This window comes from Scyliorhinus canicula, chromosome 8 (assembly GCF_902713615.1).
Source record: "Scyliorhinus canicula chromosome 8, sScyCan1.1, whole genome shotgun sequence".
Taxonomy (NCBI): Eukaryota; Metazoa; Chordata; class Chondrichthyes; order Carcharhiniformes; family Scyliorhinidae; genus Scyliorhinus; species Scyliorhinus canicula.
Genome location: NC_052153.1, coordinates 198,901,148 through 198,926,756, shown reverse-complemented (window position 1 = coordinate 198,926,756; position 25,609 = coordinate 198,901,148). Strand labels below are relative to the sequence as shown.

General features: G+C 47.2%; 1 protein-coding gene across 1 annotated transcript in view; it reads left to right on the top strand.

Moving 5' to 3' along the window:
• Positions 1 to 25,609, top strand: part of LOC119970799 (nipped-B-like protein) — a 559,915-nt gene that overhangs the window by 122,765 nt on the left and 411,541 nt on the right. Inside the window, 1 exon segment of the mRNA XM_038805973.1 lies at positions 1,448 to 1,613. Within this exon segment, the coding sequence (XP_038661901.1) occupies positions 1,448 to 1,613 (166 nt within the window).

Below are 25,609 nucleotides of genomic sequence, written 5' to 3'. Positions count from 1 at the left end.
GTGGCTGGGATCGAACCCGGGTCCTCAGCGCTGTGAGGCAGCAGTGCTAACCACTGCGTCACTGTGCCGCCCATGTATGTATAATTTCTCATCAATTTCATGAGTCTGCATTAAAAAACATTTACGATTTAGGCCATGGCAGCCTCCAGCGGTGCATCAATCATTACCTCACCTTGCAGGATCAATGCATTAGAACTCCTTTGAATTTCTGACACGTACAAGTGGCTGCAATCTTGCCGATTACTACAGACACTGCTGAAACAACACTGAAATTGTGTCTAAAAGTAGGAAACTTTTTTTTTTAAAAAAAGCTTGTTGTATTAGTGTCTGCGAAGTGGGGCACTTATCTGCATGTTGAAAACCATTCAAGAATGAGTGCGATAAAAATTTTTCCAATGAGAATTGGCACGACCTGCTGCATATTGTAGCAATTGGCGACACGGTAGCACAGCGGCTAGCACTGTTCCTTCACAGCTTCAGGGTACCAGAATCGATTCCCGGCTTGGGTCACACTGCGTTCTCCCCCTGTCTGCGTGGGTTTTCTTCGGGTGCACCGGTTTCCTCCCACAAGTCCCGAAAGACGCGCTGTTAGGTTATTTGGACGTTCTGAATTCTCCCTCTGTGTGCCCGAACAGGCGCCGGAATGTGGCGACTAGGGGATTTTCAAAGTAACTTCATTACAGTGTTAATATAAGCCTACTTGTGGCAAAAAAAATTGAAAAACCAAGTCCCTTCATATAAATATGAGCCATAGATTTTAAGAATGCAACAATAGATGGACTGTACATTGAGGTTTCAGTCTGCCAAGTTGTGGTCATACTTGTGGGGAGACATCTTATTTAACATTGCTACATGAACTTCACATATGTGAAAGTAGATGGTGAAATCTATATGTGCTTCAGTGCTTGTAATGTGGCCACGGTGTATTGTTTGCAATTTTAATACTATTTTAATTGTTTCTAGTTTAATATTCATTCCACCCATTATTTGCTGAATTTGTGTCTTTTTATCATTATATTGTCTTGTGTTTCCATGCTTTTAACTTTATTATTTAATGTATATCTATATATTTTATGAATTTTACAGTTTAACTTGCATTTGAAACCTTTTAAACTACAGTTGTGTTTCTTGAATAAAATATATCTTTTATAAAATGCCATTAAATATAGATCTCTATCCCAGGCCACCATGCGAGGTGTAAATTTGCTACCGAGCTATTTGGTTGGGGAGGGAGTGGTTCAGATGGATGATTTGGAAAATGGGAAGGGTGGGAAATGTGTAGGAACATTCCTCAGAACCAAATCTGAAATTAGTTGATATATATTGAACTTTGTTAAAGGACCCAAAATGTTCTTTAAAGTTCAGTTCTGGTCTTTAATCATGTTTCGACTACATGCATTGCTTGTAGTTAGATTTCTGAATGGATGTTTTGTTTTTCTCTAAACAGTACTGAATCAGCTTCCGCTTCCCTCCCCACTGCCTGCGACCACCACCAAAAGCTTGCTGTTTGGAGGGAGAATTGCTGAAGATGTAAATTGCCTCATGGGTTGTCGGGATGAGAGTCTTGTCACACAGTTAGTACATAGCCTCAGCCAAGTCTCCACGGATCATATGTAAGTATGGCCTTATCCTCTGGTGAGCAACGGTTGTTAAATATGCAACACTTCATAAACCCACAATGTCATGGCTATTGTAGCACAGAATCTACAACGACAAAATAGCAGTTTACAGGTCAACTTTTTATTTTGAAAATTCTTCATGATTTTGCTGCTATTTGCCAGATTTTCAAATTATATTAAGGCCTTTAATTATGCTTTGTGTAAAGTGCTTTCACATTTCTTTACCCAGCAAAGGCTATGGACCCTGACAACATCTTGGCTGTAATACTGAAGACTTGCTCCAGAACAAACCACACTCCTAGCCAAGAAGTTCCAATACAGTCACAGTGCTAGTAACTGTCCAAAAATGTGAAAAATTGTCCTGCCTACAAAAACAGGACAAATCCAATCTGTTCAATTTTCACCCCATCAGTCTACACTTGATCTTCATCAGCAAAGTGATCAAAGTTGTTGTGGACAGTGCTTAGCAATAACCTGTTCCACGATGCTCATCTGGGTTTTGCAGGACCGTTTAAGTCCTTACCTCATTATAGACTTGGTCCAAACGAGGGGCTGGTTTAGCTCACTGAGCTAAATCGCTGGCTTTTAAAGCAGGCCAGCAGCACGGTTCGATTCCCGTACCAGCCTCCCCGGACAGGCGCCGGAATGTGGCGACTAGGGGCTTTTCACAGTAACTTCATTGAAGCCTACTCTTGACAATAAGCGTTTTTCATTTTCAAAAGTGCTGAATTTGAAACGTGAGTTGAGAGTTACTATCCTTGACATCAAGACAGCATTTGACCAAGTGTGACATCCCAGAACCCTAGAAAAATTGAGTTGATGAAAATTGGCAGGTTGGCTCTCCACTGGGTAGACTTGCACCTAACACACAGGAAAATGGTGTGGGTGATGGAGATCAGTTATCTCAGACCCAGCATACTGCTGCAGGTGTTCCTTGGGATAGTGTTGATCTCCATCATTTTGCCTGTTTCATAAGAACTGGGGGAGATCAATATTAGTAGAGAAATGGTGCTGGGAAAATTGATGGGATTGAAGGTGGATAAATCCCCAGAGTGCTTAAGGAGGTCGCTCTGGAAATAGCGGATGCATTGGTGGTCATCTTCCGGGATTCTATAGACTGTGGAACTGTCCCTGCAGATTGGAAGGTAGCTCACGTCACTCCGATATTCAAAAAGAGAGGTAGAGAGAAAGCAGGGAATTATAGAGCAGTAAGCCTAACATCGGTAGTGGGGAAAATGTTTGAATCCATTATCAAGGACTTTATAATGGCAGGATCAATCAAAGTCAGCATGGATTTATGAAAGGGAAATCATGCTTGACAAACCTGTTGGAATTCTTTAAAAATATAGCCAGTACAGATGACAAGGGGAGCCAGTCGATGTGGTATATTTGGACTTTCAGAAGGTGTTTGACAAAGTCCCCCATAAGAGATTGTTCAGCACATTTAAAGCGCATGGGATTGGTGGAAGTGTATTGAGGTGGATAGAAAACTGGTTGGCAGAGAGGAAACAAAGAGTAGGGATTAATGGGTCCTTTTCAAATTGGCAGGCAGTAACTAGTGGGGTGCCGCAGAGATCGGTGCTGGGACCTCAGCTATTCAGAATATATATTAATGATTTGGATGAGGGAACAAAATGTAACATCTCAAAGTTTGCAGATGATGCCAAGTTGGATGGGAGGGTGAACTGTGACGAGGATGCGGAGATCCTACAGCAAGATCTGGACAGGTTGGGTGAGTGGGCAAATCAATGGGAGATGCTTTGTCATTTGGTTAAGTGTGAGGTTATTCACTTTGGAAGCAAAAACAAGAAGGCAGATTACTACCTGAATGGTTGTAAATTGGGAGAGGGGTGTGTGCAGTGGGACCTGGGCGTCCTTGTGCATCAGTTGCTGAAGGTGAGCATGCAGGTGCAGCAGGCGGTAAGGAAGGCTAATGGCATGTTGGCCTTCATTGCTAGAGGTTTCGAGTACAGAAACAGGGCGGTGTTGTTGCAATTATACAGGATCATACCTCTCCATTCACCTGAGGAAGGAGCTGCGCTCCGAAAGCTCGTGTTTGAAACAAACCTGTTGGACTTTAACCTGGTGTTGTAAGACTTCTTACTATGCAATTATTATTTTTGTTTTTGTTTTTATAAATTTAGATTACCCAATTATTTTTTCCAGTTAAGGGGCAATTTAGTGTGGCCAATCCACCTACTCTGCACATTTTTTGGGTTGTGGGGGCGAAACCCACGCAGACACGGGGAGAATGTGCAAACTCCACACGGACAGTGACCCAGAGCCGGGATCGAACCTGGGACCTCAGCGCCGTGAGGCGGTTGTGCTAACCACTAGGCCACCGTGCTGCCCTACTGTGCAATTATACAGGGCCTTGGTGAGGCCACACCAAGAATATTGTGTGCTGTTTTGGTCTCCCTTTCTGAGGAAGAATGTTCTTGCTCTTGAGTGAGATTCCAGGGACTGTCCTATGAGGGGAGATTGACTAGGTTAGGATTGATCTTGCTGGAGTTCAAAAGAATGAGGGGCGATCTCGGAGACGTAGAAAATTCTCACTGGACTAGACCGGGTAGATGCAGGGAAGATGTTCCCAATTGTTGGTGTCCAGAACCAGGGGTCACAGTCTGAGGATTCAGGGTAAACCATTTTGGACAGAGATGAGGAGACATGAAAAATGAAAATGAAATGAAAATTGCTTATTGTCACGAGTAGGCTTCAATAAAGTTACTGTGAAAAGCCCCTAGTCGCCACGTTCCGGCGCCTGTCCAGGGAGGCTGGTACGGGAATCAAACCGTGCTGCTGACCTGCTTGGTCTGCTTTTAAAAGCCAGCGATTAGCCCTGTGAGCTAAGCCAGCCCCTTCTTCATCCAGAAGGGGCTGGCTTAGCTCATTTCTTCATCCAGAGTGGTGAGCCTATGGAATTTATTACCACAGGAAGTAGTTGATGCTAAAACATTGAATATATTCAAGAGGCGGCTGGATATAGCACTTGGGGCGAATGTGATCAAAGGCTATGGGGAAAAAGCAGGATTAGGCTATTGAGTTGGATGATCAGCCATGATTGTGGTGAATGGCGGAGCAGGCTCGAAGAGCTAAAAGGCCTCCTCCTGCTCCTATCTTCTATGTATCAATAATCTTCCCGCCGCCATAAGGTCAGAAGTGGTGATGTTCACTGATTACACAGTGTTCAGTCGTGTTTGAAGCTGTCTGTGTCCACATTACAGTAAGTCTTTGTCAAAATTCAGACTTGTGGTGAGAAGTGCCGAATAACATTCGTGCCACAAGTGTTGGACCCCAAGACCATAAGAAATAGAAACAGGAGTAGGTCATTCGGCCTCTCGAGCCTGCTCAGCCATTCAATACGATCATGACTAACCTGGCATTCCTTGCGTCCGCTTTCCTGCCCTTTCCCCATAACCCTTCATAGAACATAGAACAGTACAGCACAGAACAGGCCCTTCGGCCCTCGATGTTGTGCCGAGCAATGATCACCCTACTCAAACCCACGTATCCACCCTATACCCGTAACCCAACAAACCCCCCCCCCCCCCCCCCACCCTCTTACTTTTTTTTAGGACACTACGGGCAATTTAGCATGGCCAATCCACCTAACCCGCACATCTTTGGACTGTGGGAGGAAACCGGAGCACCCGGAGGAAATCCACGCACACACGGGGAGGACGTGCAGACTCCGCACAGACAGTGACCCAGCCGGGAATCGAACCTGGGACCCTGGAGCTGTGAAGCATTTATGCTAACCACCATGCTACCGTGCTGCCCCTTCTTACCCTTACTGATCAAGAATCTATCTTTCTCAGCCGTAGATACATGTGGACTCTGCAATGACAGCTCTCTGTGGTAAGGAGTTCCAAAGGAGCTCTCAAGCCTCTTGAGAGAAGTAATTCCTCCTCATCTTGGTCTTAAATTGGTACCTCTTTATTCTGAGACTGTGCCCTCTTGTCTTAAACTCTCCCATGATGGGAAACACCCTGTCAGCCCCTGAAGAATCCTCAGTTTCAAAGAGATCACCTCTCATTCTTCTGATTTCCAATGAGTTGAGCCCCAACCTGTTTAACCTTTTATTACAAGGCAATCCCTCCATACTGGCGATCATCCGCTGAACCGCCTCCAATGAAAGAATATCTTTCCTTAAGTATGGGCGGCGCGGTAGCACAGTGGTTAGCACTGTGTGCTTCACAGCCCTAGTGACCCAGGTTCGATTCCCAGTTTGGGTCACTGTCTGTTCGGAGTCTGCACGTTCTCCCCATGTCTGCATGAGTTCCTTCTGGGTGCTCTGGTTTCCTCTCAAGTCCCGGCAGATGTGAATTGGACATTCTAGGGGATTTTCACAGTAACTTAATTACAGTTTTAATGTAAGCCTACTTGTGACACTAAAAGATAATAAGGGGGCCAAAACTGCTCTCAATACTCCAAATGTGATCTTGCCAGTACCTTGTACAGCTGCAGCAAGACTTAGTCACACACCATTTCCTTTTCATGAAGCCATGATGCCTCTGCTTGATTTTCCAAATGTGCTGCTGTTACTTTGTTAATAATTCCAACATTTTTCCAACAATAGATGTTTGGGTAATCGGCCTACAGTTACCTGCTCTTTGCCTCTCTCCCTTTTTTGAAAATAGCACTTGTGGCACAGTGGTTATCACTCCTGCCTCACAGCGCACATGGCCTTGAGTGACTTTCTGTGTGGAGTTTGCACACTCCCGTGTCTATGTGGGTTTCCTCTGGGTACTCAGATTTCCTCCCACACATGTGCAGGAGGTGGATTGGCCATGCTAAACTTCTGCTTGGGATGTGCAAGTTTGTCTACCGCTGCAACAGGTCCACAGCAGACGCCATCTCCATGGCCCTGCACTCTACCCTGGAACACCTAGATAACAAAGACACCTATGTCAGACTCCTATTTATCGATTACAGCTCAGCCTTCAACACCATCATTCCTATGAAACTCATCTCCAAACTCCGTGGCCTTGGCCTCGGCTCCTCCCTCTGCAACTGGATCCTGAACGTCCTAACCCACAGACCACAATCAGTAAAGATAGGCAACAAAACCTCCCTCCACGATCATCCTCAACACTGGTGCCCCACAAGGCTGTGTCCTCAGCCCCCTACTATACTCCTTATACACCTATGACTGTGTGGCCAAATTCCCCTCCAACTCAATTTTCAAATTTGCTGATGACACCACTGTTATGGGTCGGATTTCAAACAATGATGAGACAGAGTACAGGAATGAGATAGAGAATCTGGTGAACTGGTGCAATGACAATCTCTCCCTTAATGTCAACAAAACGAAGGAGATTGTCATCGACTTCAGGAAGCCTAGTGGAGAACATGCCCCTGTCTACATCAATAGGAACGAAGTAGAAAGGGTCGAGAGCTTCAAGTTTTTAGGTGTACAGATCACCAACAGCCTGTCTTGGTCCCCCCCATGCCGACACTATAGTTAAGAAAGCCCACCAACGACTCTACTTTAGAACATAGAACAGTACAGCACAGAACAGGCCCTTCGGCCCTCAATGTTGTGCCGAGCCATGATCACCCTACTCAAACCCACGTATCCACCCTATTCCCGTAACCCAACAACCTCCCCCTTAACCCAACTTTTATTAGGACACTACGGGCAATTTAGCATGGCCAATCCACCTAACCCACACATCTTTGGACTGTGGGAGGAAACCGGAGCACCCGGAGGAAACCCACGCACACAGGGGGAGGACGTGCAGACTCCACACAGACAGTGACCCAGCCGGGAATCGAACCTGGGACCCTGGAGCTGTGAAGCATTTATGCTAACCACCATGCTACCCTGCTGCCCTTTCTCAGAAGACTGAGGAAATTTGGCATGTCAGCTACGACCCTCACCAACTTCTACAGATGCACCATAGAAAGCATTCTTTCGGGTTGTATCACAGCTTAGTACGGAGCCTGCTCTACCCAAGACCACAGGAAACTACAAAAGGTCGTAAATGTAGCCCAGTCCATCACGCAAACCAGCCTCCCATCCATTGACTCTATCTGTAATTCCTGTTGCCTCAGAAAGGCAGCCAGCATAATTAAGGACCCCACGCACCCTGGACATACTTACACCTCGTTCCGTCAGGAAAAAGATACCAAAGTTTGAGGTCACTTACCAGCCAACTCAAGAACAGCTTCTTCCCTACTGCCATCAGACTTTTGAATGGACCTACCTCGTATTAAGTTGATCTTCTCTCTCCACCTTGCTATAACTGTAACAGTATATTCTGCAGTCTCTCCTTCCTTCCCTATGTACGGTATGCATTGCTTGTACAGCATGCAAGAAACAAAACTTTTCACTTTATACTGATACATGTGACAAAAATATATCAAATCAAATTTAGAGATGCGGAGTGGGCCCTGGTAGAGTGCTGTTTCGGATGGTCGTTGTAGGCTCAATGGGCCCAGTGGCCGCCTCCTACACTGTAGGGATTCTATGGGTGTCACATTGACAGTTTTCCATGTACCTCTCCAGAATACAAGGATTTTTGAGAAATTACAACCAATGCATCCACTATCTCTGTAGCTACTTCCTTTAGGATCCTTAGATTCAAGCTATCAGGGCCAGATCCATTTTCTAAGGGGCCTGTGATCACTTTGACCATTCTTCCTTTTCATATATTTAAAGAAGCTCTTATTGTCCGTGTTTATATCTCTTGCTTGTTTGCCCTCGGTAGTTTATTTTCCCTCTCTTTTATTGTCTCTTTAGCCCTCCTTTGTTGGATTCCGAATTTGCCCCAGTCTTCAGGACTATCACTTGAGTTTTGCCTCCTTTATATGCTTTTTTTTCAACTTAATGCTCTTCTCCACTTCCTTGAGTAGCTGTGGTTGGTTTATCCCTTTCTTAGAATCTTTCCCCTTACTGGGATATATTTTTGCTGAGAGTCCTGAATTACCTCAAAAATCTGTCACGGCTTGTTTACTCTCCTGCTCATCTATCTGTCCAGTCCACTTTAACAAACTCTATTCTTGTTTCATTATATTTCTTTTCATTCAAGATAAACTCATTTGGTTTCCGACCCAAGAATCTCACTCTCAAACCAAATATTTATTATTCTGTTATCACTATTTTCTAGGGGGCTGATTTAGCTCACTGGGCTAAATCGCTGGCTTTTAAAGCAGACCAAGCAGGCCAGCAGCGCGGTTCGATTCCCGTATCAACCTCCCCGGACAGGTGCCGGAATGTGGCGACTAGGGGCTTTTCACAGTAACTTCATTGAAGCCTACTAGTGACAATAAGCGATTTTCATTTCATTTTCATTGTTAGTGTTAGGGGGATTCAATGGAAGTGGTAGGGGGATTTAATTGTTGGGGGAACAGATAGGCGCTACTTTCTCCCTCAAGGTGACTCTAGAATGACACCTTGCCTCCCTGGTGCCAGGGTCCAGCATGTCACTGAACGGCTGCAGGGCGTCCTAAAGGGGAAGGGTGAAAAGGCAGATGTCTTGGTACATGTTGGTACCAATGACATAGATAGAAAGAGGGATGAGGTTTTGCATCAAGAATTCAGGGAGCTAGGCAATAGACTAAAAAGCAGGACCTCTCTGGTTGTAATCTCTGGGTTACTCCCAATGCTACACGCTAGCGAGTATAGAAATAAGAGAATAGCACAGATGAATATGTGGCTTCAGAGTTGGTGCAGGAGGGAGGGTTTTAGATTCCTGGGTGACGGGGAACATTTCTGAGGAAGGTGGGACCTGTACAAGAGGGGTGGTCTACATCTGAACCAGAGCAGCACTAACACCCTTGCTGGTGGGTTTGCTCGTGCTGTTGGGAGGTGTTTAAACTTATTCGGCAGGGGGAAGGGGATGCAGAGTGTTTCCAGAACAGGGACACAGCATAACACAGAAAAGCAATCAGGTCAGAGGGAATGCGGAGGTAGTAAGTTTCAGGAATGTAAGCCTAGGCTGAATGGCCTCTACTTTAATGTCTGGAATATTACAGATAAAAAAGATGAGGTTACGGTATTATGATATAGTAGCCATCACGGAGACATGGTTGAGTGAGGGGCAGGATTGGCAGCTCAACATCCTGGGATACAGAATCTTCAGGAGGAACAGGGGAGGGGGTAGAAGAGGGGAAGGCATTGCACTATTAGTTAAGGAGTCAGTTACAGCAGTAAGGAGAGATGATATCTTGCGGGGTGGCATTAAATGAAGCTTTGTGGTTAGAACTTGGGAATAAAAAAGTGACAGCTGCATTGCTCGATGTTTATTATAGACCCCCAGATAGTCGGTGGGAAATTAAGGAGCAATTTGCAGAAGTGTGTAAAAACAATAATCTTTATTAGTGTCACAAGGAGGCTTACATTAACACTGCAATGGAGTTACTGTGAAAATCCCCTAGTCGCTGCACTCTGGCACCTGTTCAAAGCGAGAATGCAGAATGTCAAATTCACCTAACAAGCATGCCTTCCGGGACTTGTGGGAGGAAACCAGAGCACCCAGAGGAAACCCACGCAGACATGGAGAGAACGTGCAGACTCTGCACAGACAGTGACCCATGCTGGGAATCGAGCCCGGGTCCCTGGCACTGTGAAGCAACTGTGCTAACCACTGCTACCGTTCCACCAATTAAATAATAATAATGGCAGCAAGTAACTCACTATCTGGGGTTTGGAAGGAAAGCCTGCCTGCATGATGGCAGCTCTTTGTTTATTCCAGCTGCAGATTACTTAACAGATTATTTTTTTTGATAAGAATATTTCCCACTGTGCACCTACAGTATTGTTGACTGAGAACTGTACTCGTGTCTGACCCCAAGCATGTTTTGATTTGCATTGTCAGAGGAGCAATCCATTTTAATGTTATCTTGTGCTTTAATTAATGTTTTGTACCGGTGTCTTGAGATCCCATGCTGTTTAATGTAAGGCTGCAGACTGCTGAACTGCTGCTCCTCTGGGATAAAGTCTCCACAGATGCTGTCAGACCTGCTGAGATTGTCCAGTATTTCTGTTTTTGTGTAGGAACCCTGGTCTTGCGTTGTATAAGTGTAGTATTTGATTGGCATGGACTTCCTGATTGGAGCTTGGTCCCATGTTTGACTGGTGATTGTTGGTGCCGGAACTTGTGTTCTCTTTCTTGTCTGTCTCTCTTTGATCAGTGGGGAAGTTCATTTGGTATTTGGACTCTGGTATTTGGGAAGTTGCAGAGTTGCTTTACATTAAGCAGCATGGGGCCTTTGTATGCCAGACAGAAAACACTATGGTCAGAAAGCACCAAGAGAGCAGAGATATCAGAATGACTACTCATCTGACATTACAGTTCATGAAGTATTGTAGTTCACAGAAATAATTGTGTTTGGGTGGGCAGTATTGATCAAAATTGGTTGTGGGTAAAATGTTGGAAAAGGTTATAAGAGATAGGGTTTATGATCATCTTGAAAAGAACAAGTTGATTAGCGATAGTCAACACGATTTTGTGAAGGGTAGGTCATGCCTCACAAACCTTATTGAGTTTTTTGAGAAGGTGACCAAACAGGTGGATGAGGATAAAGCGGTTGATGTGGTGTATGTGGATTTCAGTAAGGCGTTTGATAAGGTTCCCCACGGTAGGCTGTTGCAGAAAATACGGAAGTATGGGATTGAAGGTGATTTAGCGGTTTGGATCAGTAATTGGCTAGCTGATAGAAGACAAAGGGTGGTGATTGATGGCAAATGTTCATCCTGGAGCAAGAGCAAGAGCAGCATAGGCTGTCGTGAATAGTGTTCTTACAGGGAACAGATCAGTCCGAGGGAGAGTCGTTGGGGAGTCCTGTAGCTGTGGGGAAGAAGCTGTTCCTATGTCTGGATGTGTGGGTCTTCAGACGTCTGTACCTTCTGCCTGATGGAAGGGTCTGGAAGAGGGCAAAGCCTGGGTTGGAGGGGTCTCTGATAATGCTGTCTGCCTTCCTGAGGGAGGTGTAGACAGAATCAATGTGGGGGTGGCAAGCTTGTGACAATAATAAAGATTATTATTACACAATGTAAATACATAAACACAGACATTGGGTGAAGCGTATGGAGTGCAGTACTACTCAGTAGAGAAGATGTGTGAAGAGATCCGTTCAGTCCATAAGAGAGTCATTCAGGAGTCTGGTAAAAGCGGGGAAGAAGCTGTTTTTGAGTCTGTTCGACCGTGTTCTCAGACTTCTGTATCTCCTGCCCGATGGAAGAAATTTAAAGAGAAAATAATCCGGGTGGGAGAGTCTTCGATTATGCTGCCCCCTTTCCCCAGGCAGCGGGAGGTGTAAATTGAGTCAATGAATGGGAGGCAGGTTCGTGTGATGGACGGTTTTCACGACTCTCTGTAGTTCCGAGCAGTTTCCATACCAGGCTGTGATGCAGCCAGAGAGGATGCTTTCTATGGTGCATCTGTAAAGGTTGGTAAGAGTCAATGTGGATATGCCAAATTTGCTGAGTTTCCTGAAGGAGTAAAGGTGCTGTTGTGCTTTCTTGGTCGTAGTTCACACCTAGAAATTTGAAGCTTCAACCATCTCCACCTCAACACCATTGATGCAGACAGGGGTGTGTACCATACTTTGCTTCCTGATGACCAGCTCTTTAGGTTTGCTGACGTTGAGGGAGAGATTGTGTCGTTACACCACGCAATCAGTTCTCTAACTCTCTCCTGTACTCTGACTCAGCGTTGTTCGAGATCATAGAATTCTTAGAGTGCAGAAGGAGCCCATTCAGCCCATAGAATCTGCGTTGGAAAGTGCACCTTAAGCCCACGTGTCTACCCCATCCCTGTAACCCAGTAACCCCACCCAACTCAACCTTTTTGGACACTAAGGGGCAATTTACTATGGCAACCCATCTGCACATCCTTCAACTGTGGGAGGAAATCCATGCAAACACTGGAGAAAGTGCAAACTCCACACAGTTACCTGAGGCCAGAAGTAAACTTGAGACCCTGGAGCTGTGAGGCAGCAGTTCTAACCACTACTACCCACAATGGTTGTGTCATCAAACTTGTAGATGAAGTTGGAGCCAGATTTTGCCCCACAGTCGTGTGTATAGGGAGTATAAAGGGGACTTCCTGGCCCAGGTATTGAGAAATGAAAATGGAAAGCGCTTAGTGTCACAAGTAGGCTTCAATGAAGTTACTGTAAAAAGCCCCTAGTTGCCACATTCCGGCACCTGTACGGGAAGGCTGGTACGGGAATTGAACCATGCTGCTGGATTGCCTTGGTCTGCTTTAAAAGCCAGCGATTTAGCCCAGTGTGCTAAACCCACCCCAGTATTGAGGGCTTTTGAGGAGGTGGTGTTGTTTATCCTTACTGTTACGTGAATTGGACATTCTGAATTCTTCCTCTGTGTACCCAAACAGGGGCCGGAGTGTGTTGACTAGGGGATTTTTTCAGTAACTTCATTGCAGTGTTAAGTCCCGTACCAGCCTCCCCGAACAGGCGCCGGAATGTGGCGACTAGGGGCTTTTCATGGTAACTTCATTTGAAGCCTACTTGTTACAATAAGCGATTTTCATTTCATTTTCATGTGAGTCTCCTTGTGTCAATAATAAAGATTATTATTTATTATACTGATTGTGGTCTGTGTCCGGAATTCGAAGATCCAGTTGCGGAAGGAGGAGCCAAGTCCTAGGTTTTGCTGTTTTGATGTGAGCTTGGCTGGTATTATGGTGATGAAGGAAGACCTGTAGTCAATGAACAGCGGTATAAGATTTTAGCCCTTGATGTCAAGATACTCCAAGTATATGTGTGGGGCCAAGGAGATGTTGTCTGCTGTGGACCGGTTGTGGTGGCATGCCACTTGCAGTGGATCAAGGCATTCTGGGAGTATGGGGTCAAGGTGCCTCATGACCGACCTCTGCCAATGCCCCTGCTATTTCCTCCCTTGTCTCCCTCCGGGACCTTGGATAATGTGAGATATTGTGAGCCGAGTCAAAAAGAAAAAGGAACATGGTAAAGTCTAGATCAGACAAAGCCCTTGAAGAATATCCAAACTGGTATATCTGTTAGAAAGGGGGATGGCCACTGGGGACTCCTGCACTACCTGCCTTCCTCTTCTCTGCTGGTGGTCACCCATGCCCTTTCTGCCTGTTCAACCCTCACCTGCGGTTTGTCCAGCTCACTGAATGTACTATCCACGACCTGCTCAGCATCTGAGATGTTCCACAGTGAATCCACCTTCAGCTAGAGGTCTGAAATGTGGTTGGCCAGTAGCTGTAGTTGGACACATGTCCTGCTCACGTGGTCATAATGGACAACTGAAACTTCCATGATTTTGTCACATAATACAGGAGGAACATATCACTGGTACGAGCTCTCCTGCCATGGCTACCCCAAGCTCTTTGTTTACAAACTTTTTTCAACAAACAAATTATGCTTTAAAAAAAAGAATACTATTAACATGCCTCCCTTTTGCTAACTTTTCTTCTCTTACTCTACATTGTTTACCTACTATTATGTCCCTGGCTTTCACTTATTTGTGTTGTTTCTCAGCTAATCCCTTCTTCCCAAAATGAGAAACACGTTTTAAAATCAGGACTGCTTTTCTGTGAAGTTGACTGCTAGGATGCTGTTCATAGAGAACTTCACTGTTACGCTGACTGCGAGGACAATGTTCCCAGACTGCTTCACTGTGACACTGACTGCGAGGACACCGTTCCCAGACTGCTTCACTGTTACGCTGACTGCGAGGACAATGTTCCCAGACTGCTTCACTGTGACACTGACTGCGAGGACACCATTCCCAGATTGCTTCACTGTGACGCTGACTGCGAGGACACTTCCCAGACTGTTTCACTGTGACGCTGACTGCGAGGACACTGTTCCCAGACTGCTTCACTGTGAGGACACTTCCCAGACTGCTTCACTGTGTCACTGACTGCAAGGACACTGTTCTCAGACTGCTTCACTGTGATGCTGACTGCGAGAACAATGTTCCCAGACTGCTTCACTGTGATGCTGACTGCGAGAACAATGTTCCCAGACTGCTTCACTGTGACGCTGTGAGGACACTGTTTCCAGACTGCTTCACTGTGACGTTGACTGCGAGGAGACCGTTCCCAGATTGCTTTACTGTGACTCTGACTGCAGGACACCGTTCCCAGACTGCTTAACTGTGACGCTGACTGCGAGGACACCGTTCCAAGTCTGCTTCACTGTGACGCTGACTGCGAGGACACCGTTCCCAGACTGCTTCACTGTGACGCTGACTACAAGGACACCATTCCCAGACTGCTTCACTGTGACACTGACTGCGAGGACACTGTTCCCAGACTGCTTCACTGTGACACTGACTGCGAGGACACTGTTCCCAGACTGCTTCACTGTGACACTGCGAGGACACCGTTCCCAGTCTGCTTCACTGTGACGCTGACTGCGAGGACACCGTTCCCAGACTGCTTCACTGTGACGTTGACTACAAGGACACCGTTCCCAGACTGCTTCACTGTGACACTGACTGCGAGGACACCGTTCCCAGTCTGCTTCACTGTGATGCTGACTGCGAGGACACCGTTCCCAGACTGCTTCACTGTGACGCTGTGAGGACAGCGTTCCCAGACTGCTTCACTGTGACGCCGACTGTGAGGACACCGTTCCCAGACTGCTTCACTGTGACGCTGTGAGGACACCGTTCCCAGACTGCTTCACTGTGACGTTGACTGCGAGGACCCCGTTCAGAGACTGAACTTAAGTATTGACTCCAGTCATGGACTTCAGTCAGGCCTTTGACAAGGTTCCTTGTGGCAGATTGGTACAAAAGGTGAAGTCACACGGGATCAGGCGTGAGGTGGCAAGATGGATACTAATTAATTAATTAGTGCTGAAATGCCACTCAGCGGGGTGCAGTCACAGTGAAGCAGTCTGGGAACAGTGTCCTCACAGTGTCACAGTGAAGCAGTCTGGGAACAGTGTCCTACTGTAATGTGGCAGATCTGTGACACTTCCAGTCGACTACATCTGCAGCAAGTATAACCAATGGCAGCTCCTCACAGAGCGTGTGGTATCGGTTGGATCAGCAATTGGATGCACTGAGGAGCATGCAGGTGGCGGAAAACGTCATAGCTAGGAGTTATAGAGACGTGGTCACCCAACGTGCAGGTAGAGGGATGGGTGACCACCAGAAAGGGCAAGCAGTCAGTGCAGGAATGTGGTTGTCCCCCATGAACAGGTATACCCCTTTGGATACTGTTGGGGGAGTAACCTATCAGGGGAAAATATCAGCAGCCAGAGCAGTGGCACCACGGCTGGCTCTGATGCTCAGCAGGGAGGGTTAAAGGGCAGAAGAGCAATAGGGGACTCTATAGCCAGGGGCACAGATAGGCGCTTCTGTGGATGTGAAAGAGACTCCAGGATGGTATGTTGCCTCCCTTGTGCCAGGGGCCAGGATGTCTCAGAATGGGTGGCGGCCATCCTGAAGCGGGAGGGCAAACAGGCAGAGGTCGTTGTACATATTGGTACTAACGACATAGGTAGGAAGGGGCATGGGGTCCTGCAGCAGGAGTTCGGGAGCTAGGCAGAAAGTTAAAAGACAGGACCTCTCGGGTAGTAATCTCTGGATTACCCCCTGTGCCACGTGCCAGTGAGGCTAGAAATAGGAAGATAGAGCAGCTAAACACGTGGCTAAACAGCTGGTGTAGGAGGGAGGGTTTCTGTTATCTGGACCACTAGGAGCTTTTCCGGGGCAGGTGTGACCTGCATAAGGACGGGTTGCATCTAAACTGGAGAGGCAGAAATATCCTGGCTGCGAGGTTTGCTAGTGTCACACGGGAGGGTTTAAACTAGTATGGCAGGGGGGTGGGTACCGGAGCAATTGGTCAGGAGGTGAAAACATTGAGGGACAACTAGGGAATAGGGCCAGTATGGCTGTGAGGCAGAGCAGACAGGGAGATGTTGCTGAAAACAGTGGGTCTGGTGGCCTGAAGTGGATATGTTTTAATGCAAGTAGTATAACGGGTAAGGCAGATGAATTTAGTACTTGGAACTATGATGTTGTTGCCATTACAGAGACCTGGTTGAGGGAAGAACAGGATTGGCAGCTAAAAGTTCCAGGATTTAGATGTTTCAGACGGAATAGAGGGGAATGTAAAAGGGGTGGAGGAGTTGTGCTACTGGTTAGGGAGAATATCACAGCTGTACTACAGGAGGACACCTCAGAGGGCGCCGAGGCTATATGGGTAGAGATCAGGAATAAGAAGGGTGCAGTCACAATGTTGGGTGTTTAATACAGTTGTCCCAACAGCCAGTGGGAGAGAGAGGAGCAGATAAGGTAGACAGATTTTGGAAAGGAGTAAAAGCAACAGGGTTGTTGTGATGGGAGACTTTAACTTCCCCAATATTGACTGGGACTCTGCTGGGGGCTTGGACGGGGCAGAGTTTGTAAGGAGCATCCAGGAGGGCTTCTTAAAACAATATGTAGGTAGTCCAAATAGGGAAGGGGCTATACTGCACCTGGTATTGGAGAATGAGCCCGGCCAAGTGGTAGAAGTTTCAGTAGGGGAGCATTTTGGGGACAGTGACCACAATTCAGTAAGTTTTAAAGTGCAGGTGGACAGGATAAGAGTGGTCCTAGGGTGAATGTGCTAAATTGGGGGAAGGCTAATTATAACAATATTAGGCAGGAACTGAAGAACCTAGATTGGGGGCGGATGTTTGAGGGTAAATCAACATCTGACATGTGGGAGGCTTTCAAATATCAGTTGAAAGGAATTCAGGACCGGCATGTTTCTGTGAGGAAGAAGGATAAATATGTCAAATTTCGTAAACCTTGGATAATGAGAGATATTGTAGGCCTTGTCAAAGAAAAAGGAGGCATTTGTCAAGGCTAGGAGGTTGGGAACAGACGAAGCCTGTGTGGAATACAAGGAAGGTAGGAAGGAACTTAAGCAAGGAGTCAGGAGGGCTAAAAGGGGTCACGAAATGTCATTGGCAAATAGGGTTAAGGAAAATCCCAAGGCTTTTTAAACGTACATAAAAAGCAAGAGGGTAGCCAGGGAAAGGGTTGGCCCACTGAAGAACAGGCAAGGGAATGTATGTGTGGAGCCAGAGGAAATGGGCGAGCTACTAAATGAATACTTTGCATCAGTATTCACCAAAGAGAAGGAATTGGTGGATGTTGAGTCTGGAGAAGAGTGTGTAGACAGCCTGGGTCACATTGAGATCCAAAAAGATGAGGTGTTGGGCGTCTTGAAAAATATTAAGGTAGATAAGTCCCCAGGGCCTGATGGAATCTATCCCAGAATACTGAAGGAGGCTAGAGAGGAAATTGCTGAGGCCTTGACAGAAATCTTTGGATCCTCACTGTCTTCAGATGATGTCCCGGAGGACTGGAGGATAGCCAATGTTGTTCCTTTGTTTAAGAAGGGTAGCAAGGATATTCCAGGGAGCTACAGGCCGGTGAGCCTTACATCAGTGGTAGGGAAATTACTGGAGAGAATTCTTCGAGACAAGATCTACTCCCATTTTAAAGCAAATGTACTTATTAGCGAGAGGCAGCATGGTTTTGTGAAGGGAAGGCCGTGTCTCACTAACTTGATAGAGTTTTTCGAAGAGGTCACAAAGATGATTGATGCAGGTAGGGCAATGGATGTTGTCTATATGGACTTCAGTAAGGCCTTTGGCAAGGTCCCTCATGGTAGACTGGTACAAAAGGTGAAGTCACGCCGAATCAGGGGTGAGCTGGCAAGGTGGATACAGAACTGGCTAGGTCATAGAGGCAGAGAGTAGCAATGGAAGGGTGCTTTTCTAATTGGAGGGCTGTGACTCGTGGTGTTCCGCAGGGATCAGTGCTGGGACCGTTGCTCTTCCTATTTATATCTGAATGATTTGGAGGAAAACGTAACTGATCTGATTAGTAAGTTTGCAGACAACACAAATGTTGGTGGAATTGGAGAGATAGCAGATGGAGTTCAACCCGTAAAAATCAGAAGTCATGCATTTTGGAAGGTCTAATGCAGGTAGGGAATATACAGTGAATGGTAGAACCCTCAAAAGTATTGACAGTCAGAGAGATTTAGGTGTGCAGGTCCACAGGTCACTGAATGGGACAACACAGGTGGAGAAGGTAGTCAAGAAGGCATATGGCATGCTTGCCTTCATTGACCGGGGCATTGAGTATAAAAATTGGCAAGTCATGTTGCAGCTGTATAGAACCTTAGTTAAGCCACACTTGGAGTGTAGTGTTCAATTCTGGTCACACACTACCAGAAGGATGTGGAGGATTTGGAGAGGGTGCAGAAAATATTTCGCAGGATGTTGCCTGGTATAGAGGGCATTAGCTATGAGAGGTTGAATAAACTCGGTTGGTTCTCACTGGAACGACGGAGGTTGAGGTCGACCAGATAGAGGTCTACAAAATTATGAGGGGCATAGACAGAGTGGATAGTCGGAGGCTTTTTCCCGTGGTGGAGGGGTCAATTACGAGGGGGCTTGGTTTAAGGTGCAAGGGTCAAGGGGCTGTTTAGCACAGGGCTAAATCGCTGGCTTTGAAAGCAGACCAAGGCAGGCCAGCAGCACGGTTCGATTCCCGTAACAGCCTCCCTGAACAGGCGTCGGAATGTGGCGACTGGGGCTTTTCACAGTAACTTAGTTTGAAGCCTACTTGTGACAATAAGTGATTTTCATTTCATTAGAGGAGATGTACATGGCAAGTTTTTTTACACAGTGGGTGCCTGGAACTCGCTGCCGGAGGAGGTGGTGGAAGCAGGGATGATAGTGACATTTAAGGGGCATCTTGAGAAATACATGAATAGGATGGGAATAGAGGGATACGGACCCAGGAAGTGTAGAAGATTTTAGTTTAAACGGGCAGCATGGTCGTCACATGCTTGGAGGGCCGAAGACCCTGTTCGTGTGCTGTACTTATCTTTGTTCTTTGACTGAGGATGCCGTTCCCAGACTGCTTCACTGTGACACTGACAGCGAGGACACTGTTCCCAGTCTGCTACACTGTGACACTGACTGCGAGGACACTGTTCCCAGACTGCTTCGCTGCGACACTGACCGAGAGGACACTGTTCCCAGCCTGTTTCGTTTTTGCACTTGAGTGCTGAATTTGGGTGCATTTGAGTGCTATAGTGGGAGTTTGGTGACAGGAATATTAAGGGTTAATTTTCATCTCGAGTCTAGTCTTTCTTTTATTTAGTTAATTAACTTAAAAGTTGTTGTTTGGTTTAGAAGAAGGTGAATTTTAATCAGCTTTAAACAAAGGTTCTACTTGTAGCTACTTGCAGCTGGAGCTTGTTAATGAGTTAATTGGATTAGGCCAGTTTTCAGAGGCTAGAGTCACCGTATAAAGGTGAGTCAGCTACAGTGCAGACTTTGTTTGCACTGAGTGCTGAATTTTGGTTCATTTGAGTGCTATAATGAAAGTTAGGTGAGTAAGGTGCACCTTTCATTTCATTTCCTACATTTCCACAAAGAGCGAGAAGGGAGCCGGGAGTTTACCTAGAGTGCAGCTGACTGGAAGCAGAGTCGGAGGGCGGAGTTCCAGTTGGTCCACAGAGCAGCTGTATGCTGTAAGGTAAGAGGGAATGGAGGCTCGGGCAGTTGCATGCTCCTCCTGCAGCATGTGGCCGATGAGGGGTACCACCGGTGTCCCCGCTGACTATACATGTGGGAAGTGCATCCGACTCCAACTCCTCAGAGACCATGTTAGAGAACTGGATGAACTTCGGATCATTCAGGAGGCAGAGGGGGTAATAGAGAAGAGTTACAGGGAGGTAGCCACACCCAAGGTACAGGACAAGAGTAGCTGGGTTATAGTCGGGGGGAAAGAAAACGAACGGGCAGACAGTGCAGGAATTCCTCGTGGCCGTTCCCCTTCAAAACAAGTGTACCATTTGGATACCTGTTTGGGGGGGGGGGGGGGGTTGGTTGGTTGTGTGTGTGTCCTACCGGGAGAAGGCCCTAGCGGCCAGGTCTCTGGCACGGAGACTGCCTCTGTGGCTATGGTGGGGGGGGAATTAGAAAAGAATAGCGATAGGAGAGTGCCTGGTTAGGGTAATAGATAGGAGATTCTGTGGTCGCTAGCGAGACTCCTGGAAGGTATGTTGCCTCCCGGGTTCCAGGCCAGGGATGTCTCGGACCGAGTCTGCAGTATTCTTAAGGGGGAGGGGAGGCATCAACGACATCGCTAAGAAAAGGGATGAGGATCTAAAAGGTGAGTTTGGGGATTTAGGTTGGAAGCTAAAGAGCAGGACAAGCAGAGTAGTGATCTCAGGATTGCTAACGGTGCCACGTGCAAGTGAGGCAAGGAACAGAGAGCGAGTGGAGCTGAACACGTGGCTACAGGATTGGTGCAGGAGGGAAAACTTCAGATATGTGGATCATTGGAATATCTTCTGGGGAATGTGGGACCTGTACATGAAGGACGGATTGCACCTAAACTGGAGGGGCACCAATGTTCCGAGTAGGAGGTTTGCTAGAGCTCTTTGGGAGAGTTTAAACTAGTTCGGCAGGGGGATGGGAACCAGAGTTATGCATCAGAGGATAGGGTAGCTGTTGAACTGGCTGAAATAGTATGCAGCAAGTCTGTGAGGAGTGATGGACAGTTGATAGGGCAAAGTTGCAGTCAGTGGAATGGGTTAAAGTGTGTCTGTTTCAATGCAAGGAGTGTCAGGAATAAGGGAGATGAACTTAGAGCATGAATCAGTACTTGGAACTGCGATGTTGTGGCCATTACGGAGACATGGATTTCACAGGGGCAGGAATGGTTGTTAGATGTTCCGGGGTTTAGATGTTTTAAGAAGAATAGGGAGGGAGATAAAAGAGGAGGGGGAGTGGCACTGTTAATTAGGGAGTGCACCACAGCTGCAGAAAAGGAGGTAGTTGAGGAGGGTTTGTCCACTGAGTCAGTATGGGTGGAAGTCAGAAACAAGAAAGGAGCAGTCACTTTATTGGGAGTTTTCTATAGACCCCCCAATAGCAGCAGAGATAGAGGAACAGATTGGGCGGCAGATCTTGGAAAAGTGCAGAAGTGACAGAGTTGTTGTCATGGGTGACTTCAACTTCCCTAATACTGACTGGAACCTCCTTCGTGCAAATGGTTTGGATGGAGCAGATTTTGTCAGGTGTGTACAGGAAAGATTCCTGACTCAATATGTAGATAAGCCGACTAGGGGAGAGGCCATATTGGACTTGGTGCTCGGCAACGTACCAGGCGAGGTGTCAATGTCTCGGTGGGAGAGCATTTCGGTGACAGTGACCACAACTCCTTGACCTTTACCATAGTCATGGAGCGGGATAGGAACACACAGTATGGGAAGGTATTTAATTGGGAGAGGGGAAATTATACTGCTATGAGACAGGAGTTGAGGAGCATAAAGTGGGAACAATTGTTCTTGGGGAAATGCACAACAGTAATGTGGGGGTTGTTTAAGGAGCACTTGCTGCGAGTGCTGGATACTTTTGTCCCACTGAGACGAGGAAGGAATGGTAAGGTGAAGGAGCCTTGGATGACAAGAGAAGTGAAGCTTCTAGTCAAGAGGAAGAAGGACGCTTACGTAAGGTTGAGGAAGCAAGGATGTGACTCGGCTCTAGAGGGTTACAAGGTAGCCAGGAAGGAACTCTAAAATTGACTGAGGAGATCTAGAAGGCAGCATGAAAAAGCCCTGACGGGAAGGATTAGGGAAAACCCCAAGGCGTTCCACACTTATGTGAGAAATAAGAGGATGATCAGAGTGAGAGTAGGGCCGATCACTGATAGTGGAGGGAACTTGTGCCTAGAGTCTGAGGAGATAGGGGAGGCCCTAAATGAATACTTTGCTTCAGTATTCACTAGAGAGAGGGACCTTGTTGCTCATGAGAACAGTTTGATCCAGGTTAATAGACTCGAACAGGTTGATATTAAGAAGGAGGATGTGCTGGAAATTTTGAAAAGCACCAGGTTAGGTAAGTCCCCTGGGCCTGACGGGATATACCCAAGGTTACTATGGGAAGCGAGGGAAGAGATTGCTGCGCCGTTGGCCATGATCTTTGCATCCACACTCTCATCTGGAGCAGTAGCGGATGATTGGAGGGAGGCGAATGTTGTTACCCTATTCAAGACAGGAAATAGAGGAATCCCTGGGAATTACAGACCCATCGGTCTTACGTCTGTGGTGAGCAAAATATTGGAAAGGATTCGGAGAGACAGGATTTATGATTATTTAGAAAAACATCGTTTGATTAAAGATAGTCAGCATGGCTTTGAGAGGGGCAGGTCATGCCTCACCAGCCTCATTGAATTCTTTGAGGATGTGCCGAGACACATTGATGAAGGTCGGACTGTGGATGTGGTGTATATGGATTTCAGTAAGGCACTTGATAAGGTTCCCCATGGTAGGCTCATTCAGAAAGTTAGGGGGCATGGGATACAAGTAAATCTGGCTGTCTGGATACAGAATTGGCTGCCGAAAGAAGACAGTGAGTGGGAGTGGATGGAAAGTATTCCGCCTGGAGGTCGGTGACCAGTGATGTCCCACAAGGATGTGTTCTGGGTCCTCTGTTCTTTGTGGTTTTTATAAATGACTTGGATGAGGAAGTGGAAGGGTGGGTTAGTGAGTTTGCCGATGACACAAAGGTTGATGGAGTTGTAGAAGTGTTGAGGGTTGTTGCAGGTTACAACAGGACATTGACAGGATGCAGAGCTGGGCTGAGAAGTGGCAGATGGAGTTCAACCTTGATAAATGTGAAGTGATTCATTTTGCAAGATAGAATTTGAATGCTGGAGGCAGGATTCTTGGAAGTGTGGAGGAACAGAGGGATCTTGGGGTCCACGTTCATAGATCCCTCAAAGTTGCCACCCAGGTTGACAGGGTTGTTAAGAAGGCATATGGTGTGTTGGCTTCCATTAATGGGGATTGAGTTTAAGAGCTGGGAGGTTTTGCTACAGCTTTATAAAACTCTAGTTAGACCACACTTGAAATATTGTGTCCAGTTCTGGTCGCCTCATTATGGGAAGGATGTGGATGCTTTGGAGAGGGTGCAGTGGAGATTTACCAGGATGCTGCCTGGACTGGAGGGCATGAAGAAAGGTTGAGGGAGCTAGGGCTTTTCTCACTGGAGGGAAGAAGGCAGGGAGGTGACTTAATACAGGTGTACAAGGTGATGAGAGGCATGGATAGAGTGAATAGCCAAAGATTTTTCCCCAGGGTGGAAATGGCTGTCACGAAGGACATAATTTTAAGGTGATTGGAGGAAGCTACAGGGGAGATGTCAGTGGTAGGTTCTTTACACAGAGTGGTGGGTGTGTGGAATGCACTGCCAGCAGAGTTGGTGGAGTCAGAGTCATGAGGGACATTTAAGCGACTCTTAGACAGGCACACGGACAGCAGTAAATTGAAGGGGTGTAGGTTAGGTTGATCTTAGATTAGGATAAATGGTCGGCACAACATCGTGGGCTGAAGGGCCTGTACTTTGCTGTACTGTTCTATGTTTCACTGTGACACTGACTGTGAGGACACCGTTCCCAGACTGCTTCACTGTGACACTGACTGCGAGGACACCGTTCCCAGACTGCTTCACTGTGACACTGACTGCGAGGACACCGTTCCCAGACTGCTTCACTGTGACGCTGACTGCGATGACACCGTTCCCAGTCTGCTTCACTGTGATGCTGACTGCGAGGACACCGTTCACAGACTGCTTAGGGGCAGCAGGGTAGCATGGTGGTTAGCATAAATGCTTCATAGCTCCAGGGTCCCAGGTTCGATTCCCGGCTGGGTCACTGTCTGTGTGGAGTCTGCACGTCCCCCCCCTGTGTGCGTGGGTTTCCTCCGGGTGCTCCGGTTTCCTCCCACAGTCCAAAGATGTGCGGGTTAGGTGGATTGGCCATGCTAAATTGCCCGTAGTGTCCTAATAAAAGTAAGGTTAAGGGGGGGTTGTTAGGTTACGGGTATAGGGTGGATACGTGGGTTTGAGTAGGGTGATCATGGCTCGGCACAACATTGAGGGCCGAAGGGCCTGTTCTGTGCTGTACTGTTCTATGTTCTATGCTTCACTGTGACGCTGACTGCGAGGACACCGTTCCCAGTCTGCTTCACTGTGACAGTGACGGCAGGACACTGTTCCCAAACTGCTTCACTGTGACACTGACTGCGAGGACACCGTTCCCAGACTGCTTCGCTGTGACGCTGACTGCGAGGACACCGTTCCCAGTCTGCTTCACTGTGACACTGACTGCGAGGACACCGTTCCCAGACTGCTTCACTGTGACGCTGACTGCGAGGACACCGTTCCCAGACTGCATCACTGTGATGCTGACTGCGAGGACACCGTTCCCAGACTGCTTCACTGTGACGCTGACTGCGAGGACACCGTTCCCAGTCTGCTTCACTGTGACACTGACTGCGAGGACACCGTTCCAGACTGCTTCACTGTGACACTACGAGGACACCTTTCGCAGACTGCATCACTGTGACACTGACTGCGAGAACAGCGTTCCCAGACTGCTTCACTGTGACACTGACTGCGAGGACACTGTTCCCAGACTGCTTCACTGTGACACTGACTGCGAGGGCACTGTTCCCAGACTGCTTCACTGTGACACTGACTGCGAGGGCACTGTTCCCAGACTGCTTCACTGTGACACTGACTGCGAGGACACCTTTCCCAGACTGCATCACTGTGACACTGACTGCGAGGACACCGTTCACAGATTTCTTCACTGTGACGCTGACTGCAAGGACACCTTTCCCAGACTGCTTCACTGTGACGCTGACTGCGAGGACACCGTTCCCAGACTGCTTCACTGTGACGCTGACTGCGAGGACACCTTTCCCAGACTGCTTCACTGTGACACTACGAGGACACCGTTCCCAGACTGCTTCACTGTGACGCTGACTGCGAGGACACCGTTCACAGACTGCTTCACTGAGAGACTGTGAGGACATCGTTCCCAGACTGCTTCACTGTGACACTTAACTGTGAGGAAACCGTTCAAAGATTGCTTCACTGCGATGCTGACTGTGAGGGCACTGTTCTCTGAGCTGTTGAACTCGTATCCTTACTCTACCTCAATGTCCTGCTAA